Raw genomic sequence first — 20,463 nt, 5'->3', positions numbered from 1 at the left:
GGGATGGAGATCCGTCACGTGAGCTCGGCCGAAGCCGCAGCGTGCATCGCGTGCATTCTTTTGGGTTTGTATAGCTGACTGTTAGTATGCCGATCATTTGCCTCCAGGCATCAACAATCTACGAAGGTTTGATTACTTTCGTGCTCTAGACGATGTTCGGGGAAGATGTGGCACCGGAAAGGTAGTATGAAGCCTGCGGTTTGTACGGATTGTAGAACTTCTGGCCATGCAGCAAATCTTGTCTGGAGAGGGACATCTTGGCCAATATAACGACTCTGCGTTTGCTCCCTTCCGATCGCGACCCGCCGTATGCTGGACGAGCATATGGGACACAAGAAACGCTAAGTTCGAAGCATGCTTCTTGCCGGTAATCAACTTCGTGCCGAGTGTCATCGCTGTTCTTGTGCTCGCCTGGCAGATCATCTGCCTAGCGACTTCTCGACAACCACAATGGCTTCAACCGTTCGTTCAGGAATACCATCAACCCACCGTGGAGGACATCGGACAGCCAAAGCGGAAGTGGACTATCTTCACCCTTAGTGTTACAGCACTTTCTGCAGTCGGGTTTGCGCTCAATGTCACATCGGCTATCTTAGTATGGCCGTCACTGACTGCCCCTCTCCCAGCAATGACATGGCTAGTCGCTGCTGGCTCAGTAAGTGTCTACATGCCGAGAACTGTGCCCTATACAGTGCTCATTATCTTGACCGCACAGGCGGTGTCAGACGTGATTGCTGTCGCGAACGGTGGCGATGTCTCAAGTGATGTCAATCTTGACATCACCATAGCGTCTCTCGTTATTGCGCTACTTGCAATCATTGTCATTCTTTGCATGCCCTTGAGAGACCCGAACATGCCAGCGAAGGAGATCAGCCAGACATTCTCGGAGCCGACATCATCACTTAGGAGCCCGGAAGACAACCTTAGCCTGTGGCAGTTCATGACAGTGGCATGGATGGCGCCGCTGATACGCTTGGGGAGCAAAAGGCAGCTTGAGGATGAAGATGTATGGCAGCTGGCGTATGAATTCCAGCATCGAATACTGCATGCCAATTTTCGCGAGCTAAAGGGTACAGTCATCCAGCGGCTGTTGAGAGCCAACGGGATAGATCTGGTCATCCTGACCTGTCTAGGCTTACTTGAGTTAGCGGCTAACTACGCAGTCCCTCTCCTGCTGCAGAGGCTTCTGGCCTCCATGGAAGACTTCGCAGCGCCTAAGAGGGCAGCTGCGACGTATGCCGGACTCTCCTTGGTTGTACGGCTTGTGGCATGCCAGTCGAGCGTCTTCAGCTTATGGTTCGGTCGAAGGTGCTACGAACGTTCGAGAGGCGAGATGATCACGATGCTTTACGAGAAGACCTTGGGTCGTAAAATGGCATTCCCACCAGAGATCAAGGACAAGACCGACGTCGCAAACGGAAAGACAAGGGCCGCCGCTAATGGCAGCAATGGACAGGCTGCTAAGCCCAAGCCGGGCAATGAATCCAAGGGTTTCATGTGGAACCGAGTGTCGCGGTCAATGAGAAACTTGCTGGCACGCAAACAAGACTCGGAACCAGTCAAAGAGCCGGCATCCATGGGAAAGATACTCAATCTAATGCGCAATGACGTTTACGAGGTTGCGCAGCGCTTTTGGGAGTTCCAGACACTGATCACCAAGCCGCTGAGCTGCGTGCTATCTATTGTCTTGGTGGTTCGCTTCCTCGGCGCATCGTCTCTGCTTGCCGTGGTACTTCTCCTAACGTGCCAGGTAATCAATGTGGGTATTGCACGTATACTGATATTCTACGAAAAGAAGCGCAGAGTCGCCACAGATGTCAAGCTCGAGTTCATCTCACAGTTCGTTGAGGCGATACGGCACCTGCGGTGGTACGGCTGGCAAGGGCATTGGCTCGACCAGATTCTCAGCGCACGGCAACGTGAGCTTAGCCTGAGAGTGAAGAGCAATGTCTGTAATGTGGTGGTCGCCTTCTTCAACACACTTGGTCTTGATCTGACACCGGTGGTGGCCTTCTTCGCTTATACTGTCATTGCTGGTAAACCGCTCAGAGTCGACATTGCGTTTCCAGCCATCCAACTCTTTCAGATGCTGACCATGGCGTTGCGCGATCTACCGAACTTGATCATCGTGATCACCAATGCGTGGGTAGCTGTGGGTCGTATCGAAGACTTCATGGCAGAGCCCGAAAGGCAAGAGATGACTACCGAGGCGCTTATCGGCGACAGCCTAGCCATTGAGCACGCCTCTTTTAGTTGGCCAGGCACGGAATCACAGGTTTTACGCGACATTAATATCTCCTTCCCGGAAGGCATCACCTTGATATGCGGAGAAGTCGCATCTGGCAAGACCGCTCTGCTGCAGGCGTTACTGGGCGAGCTCGACATGTCGGATGGCCAGCTTATCCGCCCTCGAGAGCCTGTTGGGTACTGCGCGCAAACGCCGTGGTTGCAAAGTATGAGCATCCGCGAGAATATTATATTCTCTTCGCCGTACGATGACAAACGATACAAGGATGTACTGGAGGCTTGCGCGCTGACTCCAGATCTTGCTGAGATGAAGGCTGGCGATCTATCTCTGATTGGTGAAAACGGCATCGGTCTGTCGGGCGGTCAGCGTGCCAGAGTCGCACTTGCTCGAGCCGTTTACAGCAGAACAAGAATATTGCTGCTCGACGACCCTCTGTCTGCCCTTGATCAGCAAACTGCAGAAGCCATTGTGCAAAAGTGCTTCGCCGGGCCGCTGTTGAAAGATCGAACAGTGGTGCTTGTTACACATCGCACGGATCTGGTGCTGCACCATGCCGCCCAAGTGGTCAGTCTGGACGCTGGCAGCGCTTCGGTGCTTGACCACGATGCTGCTCAGCATGACAGTCTCCGACGCAATTTGTCTACTAAGTCAAAGGGAGACGCCAGTGCTGACAGTGATCAGAAGCGCAATGCTGCCGCCGTACCGGACAAGTTCATCGAAGACGAGCACCGCGCGCAAGGTAATGTGCAGGCACGAGTGTATTGGGAGTACATCAAAGCCGGGAAGTTGCGGTGGTGGTCTGTTATTGTCCTCATCCTACTCCTTTACCGCCTGATATCCACCTTGCAAAACTGGTTCGTGAAGGCCTGGGCTGAAGCATACAACGAACGTTCAAGCGTTCTCCTCGTCCTCCTCCATAAGGATACTGGCGTGGTTAAACCGTCTGGTCTTTTCGGTAACCTGCCGCCTCCGGAAGCTGACAATCGACCATGGCTGCTCTGGTACCTTGCGCTGTCACTAGGCACGTCGATCACCTATGTCATCAGTCAAGCCTTCTTCATCGTCCTCGTCTACGTCGCCGGCCGGACCATGTTCAAAGACGTTATGGTGAGGGTCGCACACGCCACCTTCCGCTTCTACGATGTCACACCTATCGGCCGCCTGATGAATCGCATGACTTCCGACATCGGTGTGGTTGATGGCGGTATTAGCTACCAGCTTCAGAGCGTTGTGTGGCTAAGCCTGTCGTGGGTCACTTCAGTTGTCATCATTGCTTCCGTGACGCCAGCATTCCTGGTCTTCTCCGCTGCGCTTACGGCAGCCTTTATTCTGATCTTCAATCGCTTCCTGCCCACATCGCAAAGTCTACGCCGTCTGGAAACGGTGTCGCTCACGCCGCTAATGTCAAACTTCGGCGCATTACTGAATGGCTTGGCCACTGTCCGCGCCTTCTGCGCCCAAAGCCGCTTTCAGGAGAAGGTGTTCGACGTCGTCGACACTTTCCAGAAGATGGATCACTTCTACTGGAGCCTCCAAGCCTGGCTTATGTATCGCTTTGATGCGCTGTCTGCTCTTTCGACCTTCCTGATTACTATCCTTGCGCTTGCTACGGGTGTCTCACCTGGGCTGACGGCTTTCCTGCTTGCGTACGCCAACCGCTTCGTCACCACCACCCATATGCTGTGCAAACAGTACGGTCAATTGCAGATGGAGTTCGTGTCCGTTGAGCGGATTGTTGAGCTGCTGAGGCTGGACCAAGAACCTGGAGGTGACATTCATCCGCCTGCGTGGTGGCCCTCGTTCTCTGGCGATATCGTTTTTGACAAAGTAACGATCAGGTATGCTCCGAACCTCGATCCTGCGTTGTCCGACGTTTCTTTCACAGTCAGGGGCGGGTCGAAGACTGCTATCATTGGAAGAACCGGTTCCGGCAAGAGCACTCTCGCGCTTGCAATGCTTGCAACTATCGTCCCCGAAAGCGGTCAGATCCTCGTTGACAACTTGAACCTTGCCGAAGTTGACAAGCAGCTTTTGCGTACCAGGATTACCTTCCTTGCGCAGGACCCCGTTCTGTTTCCCGGCTCGATGCGTCAGAACCTCGACCCTGTGGGAGAGCATACAGACGAGGCGTGTGAACTCGTCTTGCGTAGAGTGTGCGAGCGTCAGGGCTGGAAGCTGGATACCAAAATTGAAGCTGGTGGACGCAATCTCAGTCAGGGCCAGAGACAACTCGTTGGCCTTGCTCGAGCTGTGCTGCGGAGAAGTGCGATCATCATCCTGGATGAAGCAACGGCGTCGATCGATCGGGAGACGGCGATGCAGATTCAGCAGGTGATGCATGAAGAGATGAAAGATAGTACGGTTATCACCATCGCTCATCGTCTGGAGGCGGTGAAGAACGCGGACTATTGCATCGTACTCGGCAAAGGCAAGGTTCTCAAAGAAGGCCCAGCGGCTGAGATGCTCAATGGGAGCACGGCACCATATGATGAGGCTTTCGCGGCCGGGGATGGATAAGTCGCTTTCGCTCCGCAGCGGTCAGTAGGTGTACGATCTCTCACAAAGCTACCACCCCGTAAGCTCCCGGTCCGTAAGCTCCCGGTCCGCTCACGGCGATGCCTACGGGCTGTATGGTGGAGGAGCTGGGTTGTTGCAGTACGGTGGCAGCTGGTAGTGCTCCGCTTGATCATTCCGCCGCAACAACCGTGGTAGGTGTTTCCACGGTTTCCAGATAAGCAGAACAAGGACAAGAGCAAGACCAAGCACAATTGGAGCCGCGGTAAACTTAGGACTCATGGTGAAGATGAGTACTTCAATGGTATCGTGCTGTTCGAACGAGGATGTATGGTGATAAGAGACATATCAACCAGTCCGCTGGAGTTCCCCAGGGTCCGCCGCGTTCCTTCCTTATCTGCTATCAGGCATCAATTTCAGTCAGATGACATTGTAGGTACTTGTAATATCGGCAACAAACCAACATTCGAGCTGGCTCCGGCGTGGGTCAGTGGTTCGCTGTATGTAGTTGTAGCCTGGCACTACATACGGGATGCTAATCGTCAGCCGTTCCTGACCTGTATATTCATGAATTGTGCTAGATCGATAGTCTTATGGGATCGATCTCATCTGTCGCTGCTGCTGCTCCTTTAGCCAGTCCAATGAAGTACGAGCTAACAGTCGGTAAACACAATGTCGAATAGGTGGACAATGGTCGTGACCGGCTAAGACCCCTGTACGGGCTCTACGCTTTTTGATTTTTGGTCACAGCTGTCCATGTTCACGAACCTCTACGATTTCCAAGATAGCTAGTCAGTGCCGTTGCAGACGTTGAGAGACTCATTTATGATGCTTTCACCGTTTGCATGCTACCATTCTATGCAGCCACGATGGTGGAATCAAGCTTCCGTACGCAAATCTCCACTAACCGCATCATCGAGCTTTTCAATGCACATTAGTATGCATCTTCAGCAACCCCTGTCGACCTTCTAAAACCTGACGTTTTCCCTTCCTTTCTCAGCGCCCAGCCTCTTACAATATCCATGTCAGCCTCTGACTCGGCCACCGGGGGGCTGTTCATGACTGTTCGCTGTTTCTGCGTCTCCTTATCAACGGACTGCAAAGGTTGATCATGCAGGGTATTACTCAAGTTTTGTCATTTATCGAGTTGGCCGCTGGGTTTGTCTATGTCCACTGCCACCGTGTCTCTGGTGTTCCACTGCCTCCAACTGGCGTGGACACGTTCTCATAAATGTCTCTGGCCAACGGCCATAGCTTGGAAAAGATCACAAATTGTTTGATTGAGAGGCATCTGGCCATGAACTGCTCAGATGTTGGATGGAGATGCCGCGTCGACTGTGTTGAGCGCCTTAGGTTCCCCTTGCTGGGAAAAGTTCCAGCTCACATATCAATCGAAACAGGGGCAGTAAAGATCGATACATCCGTCAGTCGAGCACTTCTTACTGCTATGCTGCTACGTTTGCATTGTCCTTGTTCAGCTTGCTGCAGGTCTTATACAATCATTCCGTCATCTCCCATCGAGCACGCCTGCAACCCGAAGGAGTCCCTAACAAAATCTAGCACCCGACGTGATGCACGCTCACGACGATTCATCCTACCTTGACTTCAATCCTAGTTGGCAGCTAGGAGAGTCGGCATGCAATGTACCACGTTCGACTTCTGCCTTCCACGAAGCTACAACAGTTCAAGAAAACATCGTTATAATGCTTTACACATCAATCTACTCGCAACGCACTGCTCCGTGCTTGGGCAGACAACGTGTCAGCGTCTACATAATCCGCATTTGTTGCCATTTTATGCATGAAGCCGAGTTGCTTCAATCCGCCACCAGACTTGACGCTGCAGCAAACGGATGAATTGGTACGCACACTCCCTTAAGCGACAATGCATCAGCAAACAGCGTCCCGAACCTTCATCAACATCTAACTTTGCCCACACATCACTCGCCACTCATTGCTAGTTCTCAAGATAGCGAAGTACCGCTTATGTTCGACGGTTATTACCCGCTGCATCCTATCGACACTTTGTGCGAGCTTCGGCCCACTTGGACAGATTTTGAGCTCTGGGAGGAGCATCAGGAGGACTGTTCCATGGAAAGAGCAGAAGAGTAGGCTTCGCGTCTTGGCCGATCGAAACAGACCCCGAAGCAACGACAGTAGGATTACGGTTGCTCTACGCTCGAACAAGATTACAGCACAATAACAGCACAATGCAGCAATTACGCGCAAGATGCTGAAAAGGCTTGAAAACGCCGCTAAACGATCGCAACCTCTACTCCTTTTTGCAGCCGCGCCTCACTTGTCGTGCATTACTTTCCGCCAGCAAGCGAGAGTCGCTTCAGTATGCGATCGGACATCATTGAAGGCTCGAGCCCGCTAGCCAGCCACAAGCAATGTTGCTAGCAATGGCAATCAGCGGTTCGGTGTCGCCTTGTCCGCTATGCGTAACAAGCCGTCCTCACCGCGATGAAACATCAACGAACAACGGCAATTGCGTTCCCTTCTTGACGCAATACAGCGGTCGTAGTCACACCGTCGGAACCTCGCAAATACCCAAGTTCCGTGGCGATTGACTCTGTATCCTTAACTGCGTATCATGGTGAGTTGGGAGTGCCCGAACTTGCGATGAGACGTGAGGATCTATATCGTTGGCAGAGACTACAGGATAGTTATGCAAGACGCTGCGTTGAGCGACGAAGAAGTTAGAGGACAGGATCGATAGACTTAGCTGTCGCACAAGGTGCAAAAGGTGTTGTGTGTGGGACAAGCTGTATCAGATACTTCAACCGGGCGCTAGCACCATCTCCAAAGCGTCGATTGATTGATCTGATCGTTGACGGCGACATGTCCATCTTGGGCATCGTTGCATTCGTCCCGGCGAGAACCGTAGTTGGCAAGCACGATGTGCTATGATCGTTACGTTCGGTGGTGCAGTTGTAGCAGACTGTGTAGATATATCACGGACGGGAATGCAGTACTTGTAAAGGTTGATGCAGTCAATACAATACCCGGTGCAGATGTTGTAGGAGGCGCTTCATCCATCGCAGATGATGTTGTCGGCGTTGTTGCTAAGGGTGAACGATACATTTGGGCTTGAGGGGCCGTGATACTGAACAATATGCCCGATGACGATTGATAGCAATAGACGATTGATAGAGATGCCGCTCTCGTTGTCAACACTGTGAGACTTGATAAATTGTCTCGAACTTACTTCCACATCACCCAGAACGAGGAGCACACGACCTAACGCGATACCTACTGCATGTTCGCATAGGGATGTCGAAGTCATTACCGTCAAGCAGTGAGCGCCCAATCCTTCGAAGAAAGAAGAGTCCTGCGCTAAACACCCGTTAGTGTCCGTAGCTTCGTCTTGCTCTCCGTCCAATAATGTCTCCCTCGATAGTAGCACTGTCTTGAATGGCCCAACGTTCCGTCAACACCTCACTTGTTCCTTCAGAACAACACCTATGTGCCTCCATATGCTCAGACATCTCATCAGGCCAGTACCTAGAGTCGTAACCGCAGAGGTCAACGTCCTCAAGGTTGATGCCCGACCCAAATCGGTCCAACACCTTGCCAGCTCTTGACCCCCGGACTCTTCCGCGCTCCTGTGTCAGTTGGCAGAATACCTAGACTAACATTACTCGCGAACGCTAAGCATTAGCGCGCTTTCGAAATATAAGAAGCTGTCAATTTCTCTTCGAAATCTGCTTTCCTTCCCTCCTCGCGGGTGACCTTCGGGGCCCATAAATGCTGCTGCTACACTTCTGGGCTCTGGCTGCCCGGGGCCGACCCAGGGAATTTTTGGAACACATACGAGGCTTGCCTCAAACCTTTCATCAGTGTCGTTGCCTTTATGGCGGCGCTTGAAGAAGGCTTATTAGTCGTTGTTGTTGTTTTGTCGTCGCAGTTTGCTCTGTGTGTTGGCGAGGGCTGGCGTTAATGGGTGCCTGTAACAGCACGATGACTGCATGAAGGAAGTCTACCGCTCTGCTGAAACATCTTTTCGTGGAAGGAGCTGCACCTTGTCGAGCGCTTGGTCCTGCGTCCTATTGCCGGAATGATTAGGTGACGAGGCAGACAACGCACCCGTGTCGCGTCACGGCTTCCAAGAGCAGCGCCCAGCTCAGCGAGCAGCGCGGACTTATTCAGTGTATCGCTACCAACCACATGCTTGATTAGCGACACGCACTGACCCGCATCAAAGGAATTCAAGACCACCTCCAGACTCTGTGCCGTTTCAATCTCGCTCACCCTCGTCGCCTGACCACTCTCGCCCGGCCCGCTATCTTGCCATTTCCTCGAGCAAGCTCTGAAGCCTACAACAGCCGCTATGCTCGGTAATTGCAAGCCTCTGCACTACCTCGAAAACAACGAGCTGCTTTCGCCGGCCAGGAAGATGTTACGGCTGTCTGGCAGAGGGAGTACAATGTGAGTCGGCATATGCAGGGACCTAGATGTTATCTCAGGTACTACAAGGCGTTTAAGCCTTCTGAGAGTCGCAGGAGTGCATCAGTACGCTACCTTGTTCGTCCTTCTGACTCTAGCACGATTGCAATCCACTTCGGGGGCTGCTGTCTGCGCTCCGCTGATCGCGTAGCGCGAATTGCGCTCGTAGCGAGTCATGAGCGTAGGACAGCTTCGCTGTTACGATTGTCAAAGTGGAACTCTGTCATCAATAGTCCCATCCCAACTTCGCCTACTCCGTTCTGACATCGTAGCTTACTTTTCGAGGGTATCGTGCCAGTTTACGATGGATGCTGACCGGATCCTCCCATTGTATGGTGCTCGACTCTTCAAGTGAGCTTCTGCTGGTCACCTCTTTGAACGCCAATGAAGACGCAATAAACACTCGCTAAACAATGTTCGACCTTGTTGCTTTTGTGGAGTTCTGCCAGCTGTTGGAGCGGTGAGTACATGTAAAACTCGTTCGGATGATGGAAGCGTCAATGGTCTGATAGTTTGTTAGACAGCAGCAGCAGAGGCGGCAGGTTGCGCCGCCATCAGTGCCACCACCAGCAACGTTTGCGATACGGGCGCAGACGATGCTGACGGGTTTGTAAGTCAGCCGCTCACCTCACGCGCTCGTCTCATACTTTGAGAGGTCAATCAACCGGATGGTAGGCGTGGGAAACATCCCATATGGCACAAATGGACCGCAACACCAGTCCATGCTCATATCACAGCGTTGCGCCCAGCCTGCATTAGACAGCATCAAGATACTATCGTTGCTACCGCAGTTGGACCTTCCCTGCACAGTACACCATGCACAGCTACCCAGATTGCCTCCATTACTGCTCCCATCAATGCGCATATTGAGAGCCACGGCTAACGTATCTTAGGGAGTTGTTGGTTGTACGGACGCATTGCTGGAGTCCGCCGCCTCGCAACAAGCGCTGAGATGGTAAGACAGCTTCCACACGGTATTACCTCATACAGCAGCTCTCTGATGCCGTCACATCACCATATGCATTGTGCCATCGCGATGATATGGGGGGACGCTTGACTTGAAGTCGGCTTACAACTCGATCACGTGAAGCGCGCCAGTTCCGCGCCCCAGCAAGTCTGGGGGTTGTTTCCGGACCACCATGCACCCGCACTTACACCTCTTGTGTTTACGCCGGGCACATCTTCATTTGCACGCTACTGACGCTGGCATTGCTGTTGAAATATGCGCGTCGCGCGTTGGCGATCATGGCTGATTACTCTTCGCCGCAGCTCCCCTCCCCTTCCGCCCTCCTCTCCACCATCCCGGCTGGATCGGCCGCGAAGAGCATCGTGTCGCGCCGCCCAATGGCGCATGCACAGCGCATCGAAGAAGCGACCGGGACGCCAAGAGTACCGCTGAGCGAGCTGCTTGGCAACTTCAACTACAAAACATGCACCTCTCCCTCCTCCCGGCGCAGCATTACAGGCGAGGCAATGACCAAACGACGCCGTATCGAGCTTGTAGAAACCTCCACAGTAAGCGTTGTGACCAGAAAGTCACGGAAGAGGCTAGATCCGGCAGTGGAGAAGCCGAAGAGGAAGCCAAAGGCGCCGAAGAGGGCGCAAACCATCACAGAAGTAGCTACCAAGGCGTATCGACTAGTCAAACCAGTAGAAACGGCGCCAACGAGCACCGTCAGCGAGTACTTTGCGTCCACGAAAGAGGTACATGAGCCTGCGAAGGCGGTCACCGAGGTGCAGAAGGCGAAGAAGCCTCGAAAGCCTCGATCCAAGCCCGCAATCACCGGAGACGAGCCCTCCAAAGCACCCGCGAAAAAGCCGGGACGAACAAAGAAGGCCGAAGCTATGTTGAAAGAAGCTGACCAACTACCGCCACTTTACAGTCCCGAGCGCGCGAATCGGCAAGCGCAGCAACAGCAGTTCCTTTTCGGCACCTCCAGCCAGCTAGCAGTCGAAGAATCACCGACATTCGTAAAGAAGATGCACACAGCATTGCTCGAGTCAGAGGGCGTGCCGGCGCCTACACAGATGGTGAGCACGCAAGCACTAGTCTCTCCAGCGCAGAAGAGCTATCTGAAGGTTCCTACCGCGCCGCATGGAACGACATTATCAGTTGGCCAAGCGGAGAGGGAGCACTGGTGCGCCGCATCGCGCGATGTCAAAGGCGAGTTGCTACGAGACGAGTCTAGGCCGAAGCATACAGGGTCAGTGCAAGCCGCCAAACCGTCGACTGCGAAGCCTGTACCGAAAGCCGCACCCGCCTCTGTAATCCACCCGTCACCGCCCAAGCAGGAATGGGTAGCTATAGATGACATTGAAGACGAGTCTCCACCTACACCGTCACCGCCGAGACGTAGAGCGTCCGCATCACCATCACCAGTCTTACCACTTGCTTTCGACAGACCTACCGCCCCACCGCGCTTGCAAGCTGCATCAAGCGCTAAGCCGTCTTCACCAGACGTGAAGGTTGGCTGTAGCGTTCTGTCTCATAATACCTCCCTGAAGCCTACAGACGCCCAATGGCAACATATCAAACCAACGCTTTTCCCGCAAGTTACAGCAGCAATCAAGAGCGCACCGCGGAGCACAGACCCGGAGAAACCGAGCTGGCATCAGAAGATCCTGCTCTACGACCCGCTAGTACTCGAAGACTTTACTGCTTGGCTTACTGACGTGCGAAAGTTGAGGATAGAGGTGCAGAGGCAGCCAAGACCGAAGAAGGGCAGGAAGAAGAAGGTCGACGTTGAGCCTGCGGAGAGTGTTCTGGTTGAGACGATGGAGGAGCCACTGCAGCATTGGATGGTGCAGAAGTGGTGCGAGGAGGGGAGTATTTGCTGCCTTTCCAGAGAAAGCTCGAGAGGCGGGCTGAAAGCGAGGTACTGAACCTACGTGTGCTATATGCAGGCATGGCGAGCCATCAGCCTTGCTAGCAGTCTTTGCATCTCGCTACGTAGTCAAGAGGGTGTAGTTGCGAATCGCCTGGATGTTCGCTTACCGGAGGCATTGCTCAGTCCAGTGAGCTCCTAAGCAGCTTAAAGGCATGAAATAATGACAAGTCACTTGCGTACATGCTCTCTATTGCAGTCTGTCACAACGATCTGTCTGTATCTCCAGCGTTTTAGCTAGGCACACTTTTCCTGCCGGTGTACCCAAACTCCATCTCCCTCCTCTCAACCCTTCGCTTCTGCGTCCGGTCCACAAACGCCAACACACAGACTGCCATGCCCAAAACCGACAAGGGCACGAGATTCCACTTCCAAACCTTCATCAGCGTCAAATGCGTGCTGATAATCGATCGATCAGATGCGCTGCTCAAAGGTAACTGCAGCATAGCCGTGAACCAGTTCTCCGGCGTCCAAGCCAGTAGCGCGTAAGCCACGAAGTTGGGGAAAGGCTCGTTGTGAAGCGTGCTGGCATACTGTATGTCAATTTTCTGACCCGCGTGAATGGCGGTCAAGTACATGGTGGCGATGAGAGCGGAGATAGTGAGGAGGGCTGAGAGGAGTGTCATGACGAGCCACAAGTTGTAAAGGAAGGCTGCAAACCCCTTCACATGGCCGTGGTTGCGGACGCAGCGGGAGCGGAGGCAGAGTGCCAAAATCCCGCCTAGGCCGATTGCGACGAAGACTGTGCCGGCGGCGCCGTTGGTGGTGTGGCCGTGATCAGTGAGGAGGTTGGCGGGTTTGCCGTGGAGGGAGAAGTAGGATGAGCCGTAGTTGATGTAGAAGAACCCGGTTTGTTGGTTGAGCCAGTAGACCATTGAGCTGAGCAAGGCCATTTCGAGAGCGGCGTCAAGCATGAGGATGGTCATGGAGATGTGCAGGAGAGTCGATATTCCCGTAGACATGGTGGTTGCAGTTCTGCGGCGCACGTTGGAGTCCTCGATGGGCGTGTATTGGGTTTGGATTTGGAGAGGTAGCATGGCGTTGTTGAGCAGAGGTCGATTGGCTGATGCATGGAAGGGAAGGCTCATTTTATGTACAAATGCAGACGAGTCGGTGAGTCAAGTGGACGATGAGGGCGTTGGCGCCGCGTATGCCGCAGCTTCGCCTCACAGTGAGGTCGTAACAAGGGTTACGGTCAAGTGCGAGAGAAGTCCGCTGAGATAAGAATGTTTGCTTGGCGGGATGGCGCAGGGTGGTATCGTGCAACCCTAGAAGCGACAAGTGACGGCGAGCGACAGCAGAAAGAAAATGACAAGTTAGAGATGTATGCTGCCCTGCAAAGAATGCGACCAAACCCCGGAGTAATGCACGTATGGAACAATATAACGGCTCTCACCTCGCCGAGTCCGCAAACCCGAGGGATCAAGATTTGACCCTCAATTGATACAACTCAACGGCGGAGCATAATAGGGCTGCCCACTCCTGTACGTTTAGGTCAAGAAGATTGTGCATGATGTATTTACGATCATGCTTACTGTGCTGATGTGAGCTTTGATCCGTCGTGGCTTAGAGATGAAACGCGCCAGAAATAGCAGGGCCTGAGGCTGCTTAGCCATCCCGACCTGAGAGCCCAGAATACACTGATCATGACGGATCCTGCCAGTCATGGGGACGTTGAACATTGCCAAGCACCCGAGCGAGATGATGCGAGCCGCGCATATTGCAAGTTGCATGTCTCGAGCAGTTGTGAGTGGAGATGGCTGTGAAGCCGACTGCAGTACCCTTGGCACCTGCCGACAGCTGCACGACGCTGACAGCTCGGCTAGTGTCAGCACCGTAGAGAATTGCGAAGAGGCTGCACTGTATAGCCGGAGGATAGAGAGCGTTGTCCATGCAATGGAATGCCAGATCTGCTATTAAGAACTAGGAGAGGAATGCGCGGGCTGTGATGTGAAATCACCAGCAGCGGAGCGTGCCGGTCGATCCCGCTGCATGTGAAGCTCGGGCGCAGACGTGAACTTTTACTGACCAGTTGAACTACATCTGTGCAACTAACATCCGCCGTTTCAGTCATGTTGAAGACGAGCACGCAGCAACTCTCGATGTTACCAAGATAGCAACGACATCTCCCAGCCATGCCTGCTCCACCCAAGCTCTCCGATGAGAGCGAGTCTCTCTACAGCCAAATGCTTAACGTGGCCAACGCTTCCCCGGAAGGCCTGCGGAAAGTCTTCTTCCAAGCTGATGTACAAATCATTGCCGAGGCGAACGCCAAGACCGTGGAACAACTCCTCGCACTCATCACGGAACTACAGGGCCACTGCCTTATCCGTACATCAAGGCTCGACCGCGCCCTCTGCTGGTCCACTCGCCCTCGCGATGCTGCCAAGCAGATCCTCGCTTTGGGCCACCCCGATCGAATGCTCTACGAGTATGTCGAGGATGCACACCGGAAAGGCATCTGGCTGCGGGACCTCCGCAAGCGGTCCGGTATCCAGGGTCAGTCTGTCGACAAGGCTATGAATCGACTGGAGAATGCGAGACTGGTCAAGGTCATTCGTAACGTCAAGTCGCCGATGCAAAAGACTTACTTGCTTTCGCATCTCATGCCGACGGATGATGTTACCGGTGGCAGCTTTTTCGATTCCGGCGACCTCGACGAGAGCCTGATCGATGAGATTAAGAACCTTATCATCTTCAAGGTTCGCATGGACAGCTGGAGCGAGCAGAGAGTGCACAGCAAGTCGAGGCGGGGCCGGTCACCCGCCGCTCTCGAGGACGGAGACGAGGTCGAGTACGAACAGCCAGACCATGCCGTCACTTCGCCGACTAGAAAGCGCAAGCGCACCAACGACATTGAGGACCTCGCCACCCTCAAGCGGCAATCCTACAACCCGGACACGGATCCATTAACCTACACACAACTCCCGTACCCAGCTTACTCCAAAAGCTATCCCACAACCGACGATATTATGACTTGGCTCAAGACTACCCCAGCCATCCGCGCCACCAAGCAAGAACAGCTTACCGTCGACGAGATCCAGCGTGTTCTTGATGTGCTGGTCTGGGATGACAAGCTCGAGAAGGTTGGAGCGGGCTACCGTAGTGTCCGCGGCGTGGTGTGCAGACAGCCAGGTCAGCCGTCCGAGTCTGACGAAGAAGATGGAGACGAGGATGGCGTGGTAGGTCTTCGCAAAGGGAATGGATTGACTGAGGCGCCGTGTGGGCGGTGTCCGGTTTTTGACTTGTGTGAAGAGGGCGGGCCTATCAATGCAAGCAGTTGCGTCTACTGGGCTGCGTGGATCGAGAAGAACGTGTGACGCGAGAACACCGACGCACGGGTTTCGGTGTAAGTATCACAAGTGCTTGTGAGAGCACACCCCTCCTGGGATCTTTCCTTTGATACATTGACTGTGCGTTACGAGCCTGGCGTTGTGGCCTATCGACCGCTCAGCGACATGGAATAGTGGTCGGGCGCTGTAACGATGGTTCGAAGTAGTGACTATCCACTCATAATGCTCACAAGCGCAGGGCCGGTCTCCATTCTCTGCTCTTATCCGTGACAGCTCCACATCACGCACGGCTCCAGCTTCCAACTGCCAACATTCGTTGTCCAGCGCTTACCATCATTGCCACCAACCACCCTAAGACAAGCAGATCCTCACGAGACCTCAAAACGCATCATACCAACACCTCACAAGGTACGCTCGCCAAGGCCCGAGCTTGACACTCTCCGCTACAACGACTAACGAACTCCGCAGTGACAAGTGCAAAAGAATGTGTATCTGCACCATCATAGAACACCGCTGCACCCACTGTGAAGCCGTACTTTCGCGCAGCTACGACATCTCCAGATGCGAGAATACACGCCGAGGGGCTAGGTGCTGCAACGTTGTCGAAAATGATCCAACGATCCAAGTAATCCGCACCACCAAATGCTTCCGGTGCAGGGAGCAAGACCACAAACTACATCCTACGAAGAACATCCGGGAGCGTTACTACAACCGTTAGCTGGCCTGTATCGGAGTACTGGTCGGGACCGGCACGGCGGTTGGGTCATCGAGCTTCCGGAGTAGCGGCGCTATGACTTAGGCGTGTCAAAGTTTGCAGCGATGAGCAGGACAGTGGAGGTGTTGTTGACGCCAGTTCATGCACATATGCGATAGAGTCAATGCATGTCGATCATGTATGATCCGAGCGGAGGTGAGATTTCTACGCTGCTGTATCAGTGACTAACTGTTCCTCACGGCGTCGTAATATCACTGTGCCTGACGACGTTGATCGTACGGGTCGCGGATTTGAGGTGCTGTGAATGATGCTCAAAGTTCCGTCTCACGGGTTACTATGGGCGTAGTCAGTATATGCCAGCATTCTCAGTCCTGCAGTTCTCTCTTCCTTTGCTTATATCTGCCGCAGGACTCAAAATTACACCGAAAAGACTGTTACACACTCCGATTAGGAAGTCCAGCGCTCTAGAAACATCATCAAGATCGTTCGAATTAGACCCACAACATCAAGACACCGAAGTCAACAAGAAGCGGCAACCACTGTATCACGATGTGCTACTTCCAATGCTTCTGATCTCACTGCCCTGGCTGCGGCAAGATCACAGGGGAAGGCACTAATTATGTGAATTACTGTCGCAATGGCAGCTTCACAAGACAGCAAATCTGTTCCAACATCCTGACAAGGTGGCGAGACGTCCTAGGAAAATGGTGTCAACCATGCCTTAATGCCCGTCGGCCATCCAGGTTGTGAGAGGGCTTTTAGGCGTACATTGTAAGTCCTGTGGGAGAGATGACAGAGAGTATAAGACTGCGCATTGATGGTACCTAAGAGAAGATGCCGACGGCTTGAGGATGGCATCGAAGTCTTTGCGGAGCGTACAGACAGTACGGTCTCGGTTGGTTGGTATATCAGGTACTATGGTACCAGCAATGTAACGGTAATTTGTACGCCATCGAAGCTCAAGAATGCGGCGAACGTGCAATACGGCTCGAAGGTGTCCGGCAGTGGTCACTGGTGGCAGAAGTCTGCAGATAATGATAAAAGTCGTTTCCAGCTCTGCGTCCTTACGCTTGATTCTGGTAGGGTAACCAAGCGGCACACGGACCGGCTCAGTCTCTTGCTTGTGCTGCAATTCGGACCCTTCACCTTCGTATACCAAGACCATCCCCAGAGTGCCCACAGAGTTGCTAAACCAACTCGATCGCTAACGATAACCCGACGATGCGCATTTGCGTGATCTATAGCGCTCGATGCCCAGAATGTGGCGTGGGAGCGGAGGCAGGCTTGCGTTTCCGGGAGTACTGTGATAATAGATCGGAGAAAAGACGAAGGGAAAGGCGATTCTGCGACAATGTTCGTACGAAATTTGAGCGCGTCAGAGGGCACAGATGTAGGCAATTTCGATAAGCCAAAGACGACTGTAGACGAGCGCAGGGTCGGTGATTGTGCCCTCGGGAGGTCGGTCAAGGACCCGGGACGGAGTGTAATAACCTTGTGAGTTGGACCAGTATGTCCGCGGGTGATCGACGTTTCGATGTCGGTGAATTGCTTCGAGGAGTGGCACAGTGGTGTGCTAGCACCGTTAGTACTGAATGGTTGGTCGGGTACACTCTGCACTATATTATGTCGGGTCATTTCTCTTCCTGTATTGCCTCTGAGCAATCGGTCCCTACTCAAGCCTTCACACGTCCTTTGCAGATTTAGGCGAAGAGCGAAGCTCGAACGTACCAGTCAGAGAAGTCACCTCAGGGCCAACACCGCCAGCAAGCATCGGTACCGCAACCCAAAGACCTTGATCTGGATACTGTTGCTGAGATCTGCCCAGGTATTTTGACGGGGCAGTAATGTGTACCAGCAATACCGTTGGCTATCACTTCTCTGGGTGCAGGAAGCTTCTTTCACCCAGTACGAGCCGGTCAAGTTGTTCAGCGGCTTGCAACAATACCAAGTGTGGAGGTTCCGCACGATAAGGCTACGGTCGTGCAGCGGGCGATGGGGCAAGCAGCGCAATGTCAATACCTCGTCGCGATTGCATGCGAGATAGCTGAATCTGCTACCCACCGACTCACAGGTGTCCGGTATGCAGAACCAGGAAGACTCCCTGGAAAGCACAAGGACATCTAATGGGAGGCAATCCGGGAAATACTCATGGTCAAGTGTGAGGTTGATGCACTCGTAGGTGACGGAGGAGCTTGCGCGAGCCTCACATGGTCGTTGCGTGGTTGGACTGTCTGAAGCAAACCATGGTGACCGCTCCTGCAGTGATCTCGGTAAAGGATACCTGCCGTGCCTGTGAAATTCTTGACTATTACAGGCCAATAAGTCACTGCATGTCGGGTAGAGTAGCGATCTCGAGCACGGCATTGTCAGTAACTTCGAAGCAAGAGGTTTGCGTATAAGGCAGCGTAAACGAGCTTACCAATGCGCCGTTTTGCAACACGCAAACCCGGGACTATAAGGCTTGCAGAGCCACCCTAAAGATCCACCGCTGCTACGGGTAGTCACAACATCTCGAGGTCCATGGTTGAAAGACGCGCCCACTGAGGCTTCGACCCAGTCCGTCCACGGCTGCCAGCTACATGATGTGCACCAGCACAACCACCAAGCACTGTTGCAGGCGATGTGGCTGCGTGATGCGCACCGAAATCGAATGGCGACGTTGTCCCCGCGCCACCGGAGGCAGACTGTGCGAGTGGGCACGCAACGGGTTCACGATGACGCTGCGTCAGCGCAGATGTGATCGATGCGAGCAGCGTGCGCGTGAAGAGGAAGAGAGGAGGCGACAAGAGGCGGAAAGGCCGCGACCGGTTGGTCCACGACCAATGCCGCCTCGACGGTGATAGACGAGATGTCGCGCAGTCGGCTTGCACAGACCGTTGAATAGGGTAGTGTAGGTGGCGAGGTGCCTTTTTGCTGCATTGTTGTATCCAACATATGCTTTTCCAGCTCACTTATATGTCATTTTAGACCGATTGTGCTTCCAAACTTCGTCTCATCGCATTTGACAACGTGAATGCTGTTCGCACATCCCGACCGTGTTGTGGCGATGACGATGGTAACGGGAAGCCACGACGGATACAGCGCCGATAGTGAATAGCAGGATGACCGCAAAGTACATATAGCGTCGTACGGTGTGAGCTTTTGCTTCGCCAGAGCAACCTCGACCGAGATTCTGCAACAATCACGCCGAAACACACACCCAATCGTCTCTCCCATTTGTCACAACTCGTCAGCTGTGTTCCCAACTGAAGATTGCATGCAAATGCTGATAACACACTCGCATACCTGTAATGTGCAGCGGCAGAACCACCAATCATCACTGCAGCCAGTGCGGCCGCATAATGGAACGTCAAGCAGTCTGGAGATGCTGCCCCCGGACGACTCGGACCGCCTTGTGCGCAAATGCAAATATTGATGGGTGAGTAAACATACCGAGTTACGGCAAGTGTTCCAATTGTAAAAGCGAGGAGACTAATAAGCCGCGGGCGGGCTATAGGAGCTAGGAAATGCTGAAGCGATAAGAACCATGAAGAGATTGCCGAGCGCATAGTTGTTGCGCAAAGGGATTCGGCGGCGGCGTAATTGTGGTACTGAGTGCCGAGTTGCTAAGAGAATGCGTTAATGTAGCCTTGAGGTCGATTGTGAGATAATCTTTGGATCCGAAGCCATGAGACCTGCTACTTCGTCAGTGAATACGTAGTGCATCGTCTATGCACATAAAGCAGTGTCAATCTTGCTACATCCAGCCATATCGATCATACAGCCTTCCAAAACAGCCAACGTGTCCGGAATATCACAAATTAACAATCCATAAAGCAGCAATCGAGCTCTCAAGCCACGCATTCCTATCTCTTTGCCACCAGCTACCCAAGGTCGTAACTACTACTTAACACAGTGTCCGTCGCTGGCGTACCGTACAGACTAACCAGGCAGCAGGCTTCCCCAAGCTCAAGCGCAATACAATGTGTACGTACAAGACCATCCAATGAATGTGCTGTCGCTGCATGCGAAACACGGTTCATATACAGAGTCGTACGATCTGGTGTCGCCTAGGGGCTCCTCATACAAGGATTGTGGAAGTGTACGCAATGAGACGGTAATGATGCGAGGGCGGAGCTTGTGTGCATGGTGCCAGAGCAATAGGGCGAGATGACGATTCCTAGCTAGACGGAGAGGGACGGGTAGACGGTCCTTGAGCGGTAGCGTAAGCCAGAAGATTGGACCACATCGGATGTCGATGCCAATTTGCAGTTGGTTGACGATGATTACTGCGAGCCGAGTAATGAGGAAGTCTGTGGTAGCTACAATGCCTTAGTGAATGTGTACTGTACACGCCGCGGCGTACAAAGTAGAACACAGT

General features: G+C 53.3%; 8 protein-coding genes across 8 annotated transcripts; 6 read left to right on the top strand and 2 right to left on the bottom strand.

The window, feature by feature from the left end:
* Window positions 1–226: 226 nt before the first annotated feature.
* Window positions 227–4,765, top strand: BAUCODRAFT_63331 (uncharacterized protein; the record flags this gene model as incomplete). The annotated part of the gene is made up of 2 exons (XM_007674910.1): window positions 227–2,788; window positions 2,933–4,765. The coding sequence occupies 2 exons, from the start codon at window positions 227–229 to the stop codon at window positions 4,763–4,765; spliced, it is 4,395 nt and encodes a 1,464-aa protein (XP_007673100.1).
* A 5,690-nt stretch (window positions 4,766–10,455) lies between these two features.
* Window positions 10,456–12,093, top strand: BAUCODRAFT_145212 (uncharacterized protein; the record flags this gene model as incomplete). The annotated part of the gene is made up of 1 exon (XM_007675172.1): window positions 10,456–12,093. One exon carries the CDS (start codon window positions 10,456–10,458, stop codon window positions 12,091–12,093), a length of 1,638 nt encoding a protein of 545 aa, XP_007673362.1.
* A 171-nt stretch (window positions 12,094–12,264) lies between these two features.
* BAUCODRAFT_30272 (uncharacterized protein) lies at window positions 12,265–13,674 on the bottom strand. Its single transcript, XM_007674802.1, has one exon. It carries the CDS (start codon window positions 13,181–13,183, stop codon window positions 12,329–12,331), a length of 855 nt encoding a protein of 284 aa, XP_007672992.1. The 5' UTR covers window positions 13,184–13,674; the 3' UTR covers window positions 12,265–12,328.
* A 607-nt stretch (window positions 13,675–14,281) lies between these two features.
* On the top strand, window positions 14,282–15,415 carry BAUCODRAFT_63420 (uncharacterized protein; the record flags this gene model as incomplete). Its single annotated transcript, XM_007674915.1, has 1 exon — window positions 14,282–15,415. One exon carries the CDS (start codon window positions 14,282–14,284, stop codon window positions 15,413–15,415), a length of 1,134 nt encoding a protein of 377 aa, XP_007673105.1.
* BAUCODRAFT_30271 (uncharacterized protein) lies at window positions 15,376–16,565 on the top strand. The gene is made up of 3 exons (XM_007674801.1): window positions 15,376–15,796; window positions 15,857–16,298; window positions 16,512–16,565. The coding sequence occupies exon 2, from the start codon at window positions 15,873–15,875 to the stop codon at window positions 16,104–16,106; it is 234 nt and encodes a 77-aa protein (XP_007672991.1). The 5' UTR covers window positions 15,376–15,796; window positions 15,857–15,872; the 3' UTR covers window positions 16,107–16,298; window positions 16,512–16,565.
* Window positions 16,566–17,279: 714 nt separating this feature from the next.
* On the top strand, window positions 17,280–17,534 carry BAUCODRAFT_30269 (uncharacterized protein). The gene has a single exon (XM_007674800.1). It carries the CDS (start codon window positions 17,325–17,327, stop codon window positions 17,508–17,510), a length of 186 nt encoding a protein of 61 aa, XP_007672990.1. The 5' UTR covers window positions 17,280–17,324; the 3' UTR covers window positions 17,511–17,534.
* A 1,419-nt stretch (window positions 17,535–18,953) lies between these two features.
* On the bottom strand, window positions 18,954–19,424 carry BAUCODRAFT_30268 (uncharacterized protein). Its single transcript, XM_007674799.1, has one exon. The coding sequence runs from the start codon at window positions 19,317–19,319 to the stop codon at window positions 19,062–19,064; it is 258 nt and encodes an 85-aa protein (XP_007672989.1). The 5' UTR covers window positions 19,320–19,424; the 3' UTR covers window positions 18,954–19,061.
* Window positions 19,425–19,731: 307 nt separating this feature from the next.
* On the top strand, window positions 19,732–20,265 carry BAUCODRAFT_352958 (uncharacterized protein). The gene is made up of 2 exons (XM_007675171.1): window positions 19,732–19,975; window positions 20,040–20,265. Exons 1-2 carry the CDS (start codon window positions 19,814–19,816, stop codon window positions 20,154–20,156), a joined length of 279 nt encoding a protein of 92 aa, XP_007673361.1. The 5' UTR covers window positions 19,732–19,813; the 3' UTR covers window positions 20,157–20,265.
* Window positions 20,266–20,463: the final 198 nt, after the last annotated feature.

Source organism: Baudoinia panamericana, assembly GCF_000338955.1.
Source record: "Baudoinia panamericana UAMH 10762 unplaced genomic scaffold BAUCOscaffold_2, whole genome shotgun sequence".
Taxonomy (NCBI): domain Eukaryota; kingdom Fungi; phylum Ascomycota; class Dothideomycetes; order Mycosphaerellales; family Teratosphaeriaceae; genus Baudoinia; species Baudoinia panamericana.
Note: the sequence above shows the minus strand (reverse complement) of the source record. Positions and strands in the feature narration are given on the sequence as shown.

Excerpts from the sequence above, each read along its gene's own strand:
- BAUCODRAFT_30272 (XM_007674802.1), bottom strand. The coding sequence starts at position 13,183 with ATGAGCCTTCCCTTCCATGCATCAGCCAATCGACCTCTGCTCAACAAC.
- BAUCODRAFT_30271 (XM_007674801.1), top strand. The coding sequence starts at position 15,873 with ATGTGTATCTGCACCATCATAGAACACCGCTGCACCCACTGTGAAGCC.
- BAUCODRAFT_30269 (XM_007674800.1), top strand. The coding sequence starts at position 17,325 with ATGCGCATTTGCGTGATCTATAGCGCTCGATGCCCAGAATGTGGCGTG.
- BAUCODRAFT_30268 (XM_007674799.1), bottom strand. The coding sequence starts at position 19,319 with ATGGGAGAGACGATTGGGTGTGTGTTTCGGCGTGATTGTTGCAGAATC.
- BAUCODRAFT_352958 (XM_007675171.1), top strand. The coding sequence starts at position 19,814 with ATGCACATAAAGCAGTGTCAATCTTGCTACATCCAGCCATATCGATCA. Across the intron at positions 19,976-20,039 it reads TTTGCCACCAGCTACCCAAG|GCTTCCCCAAGCTCAAGCGC; the intron begins GTCGTAACTACT and ends ACCAGGCAGCAG.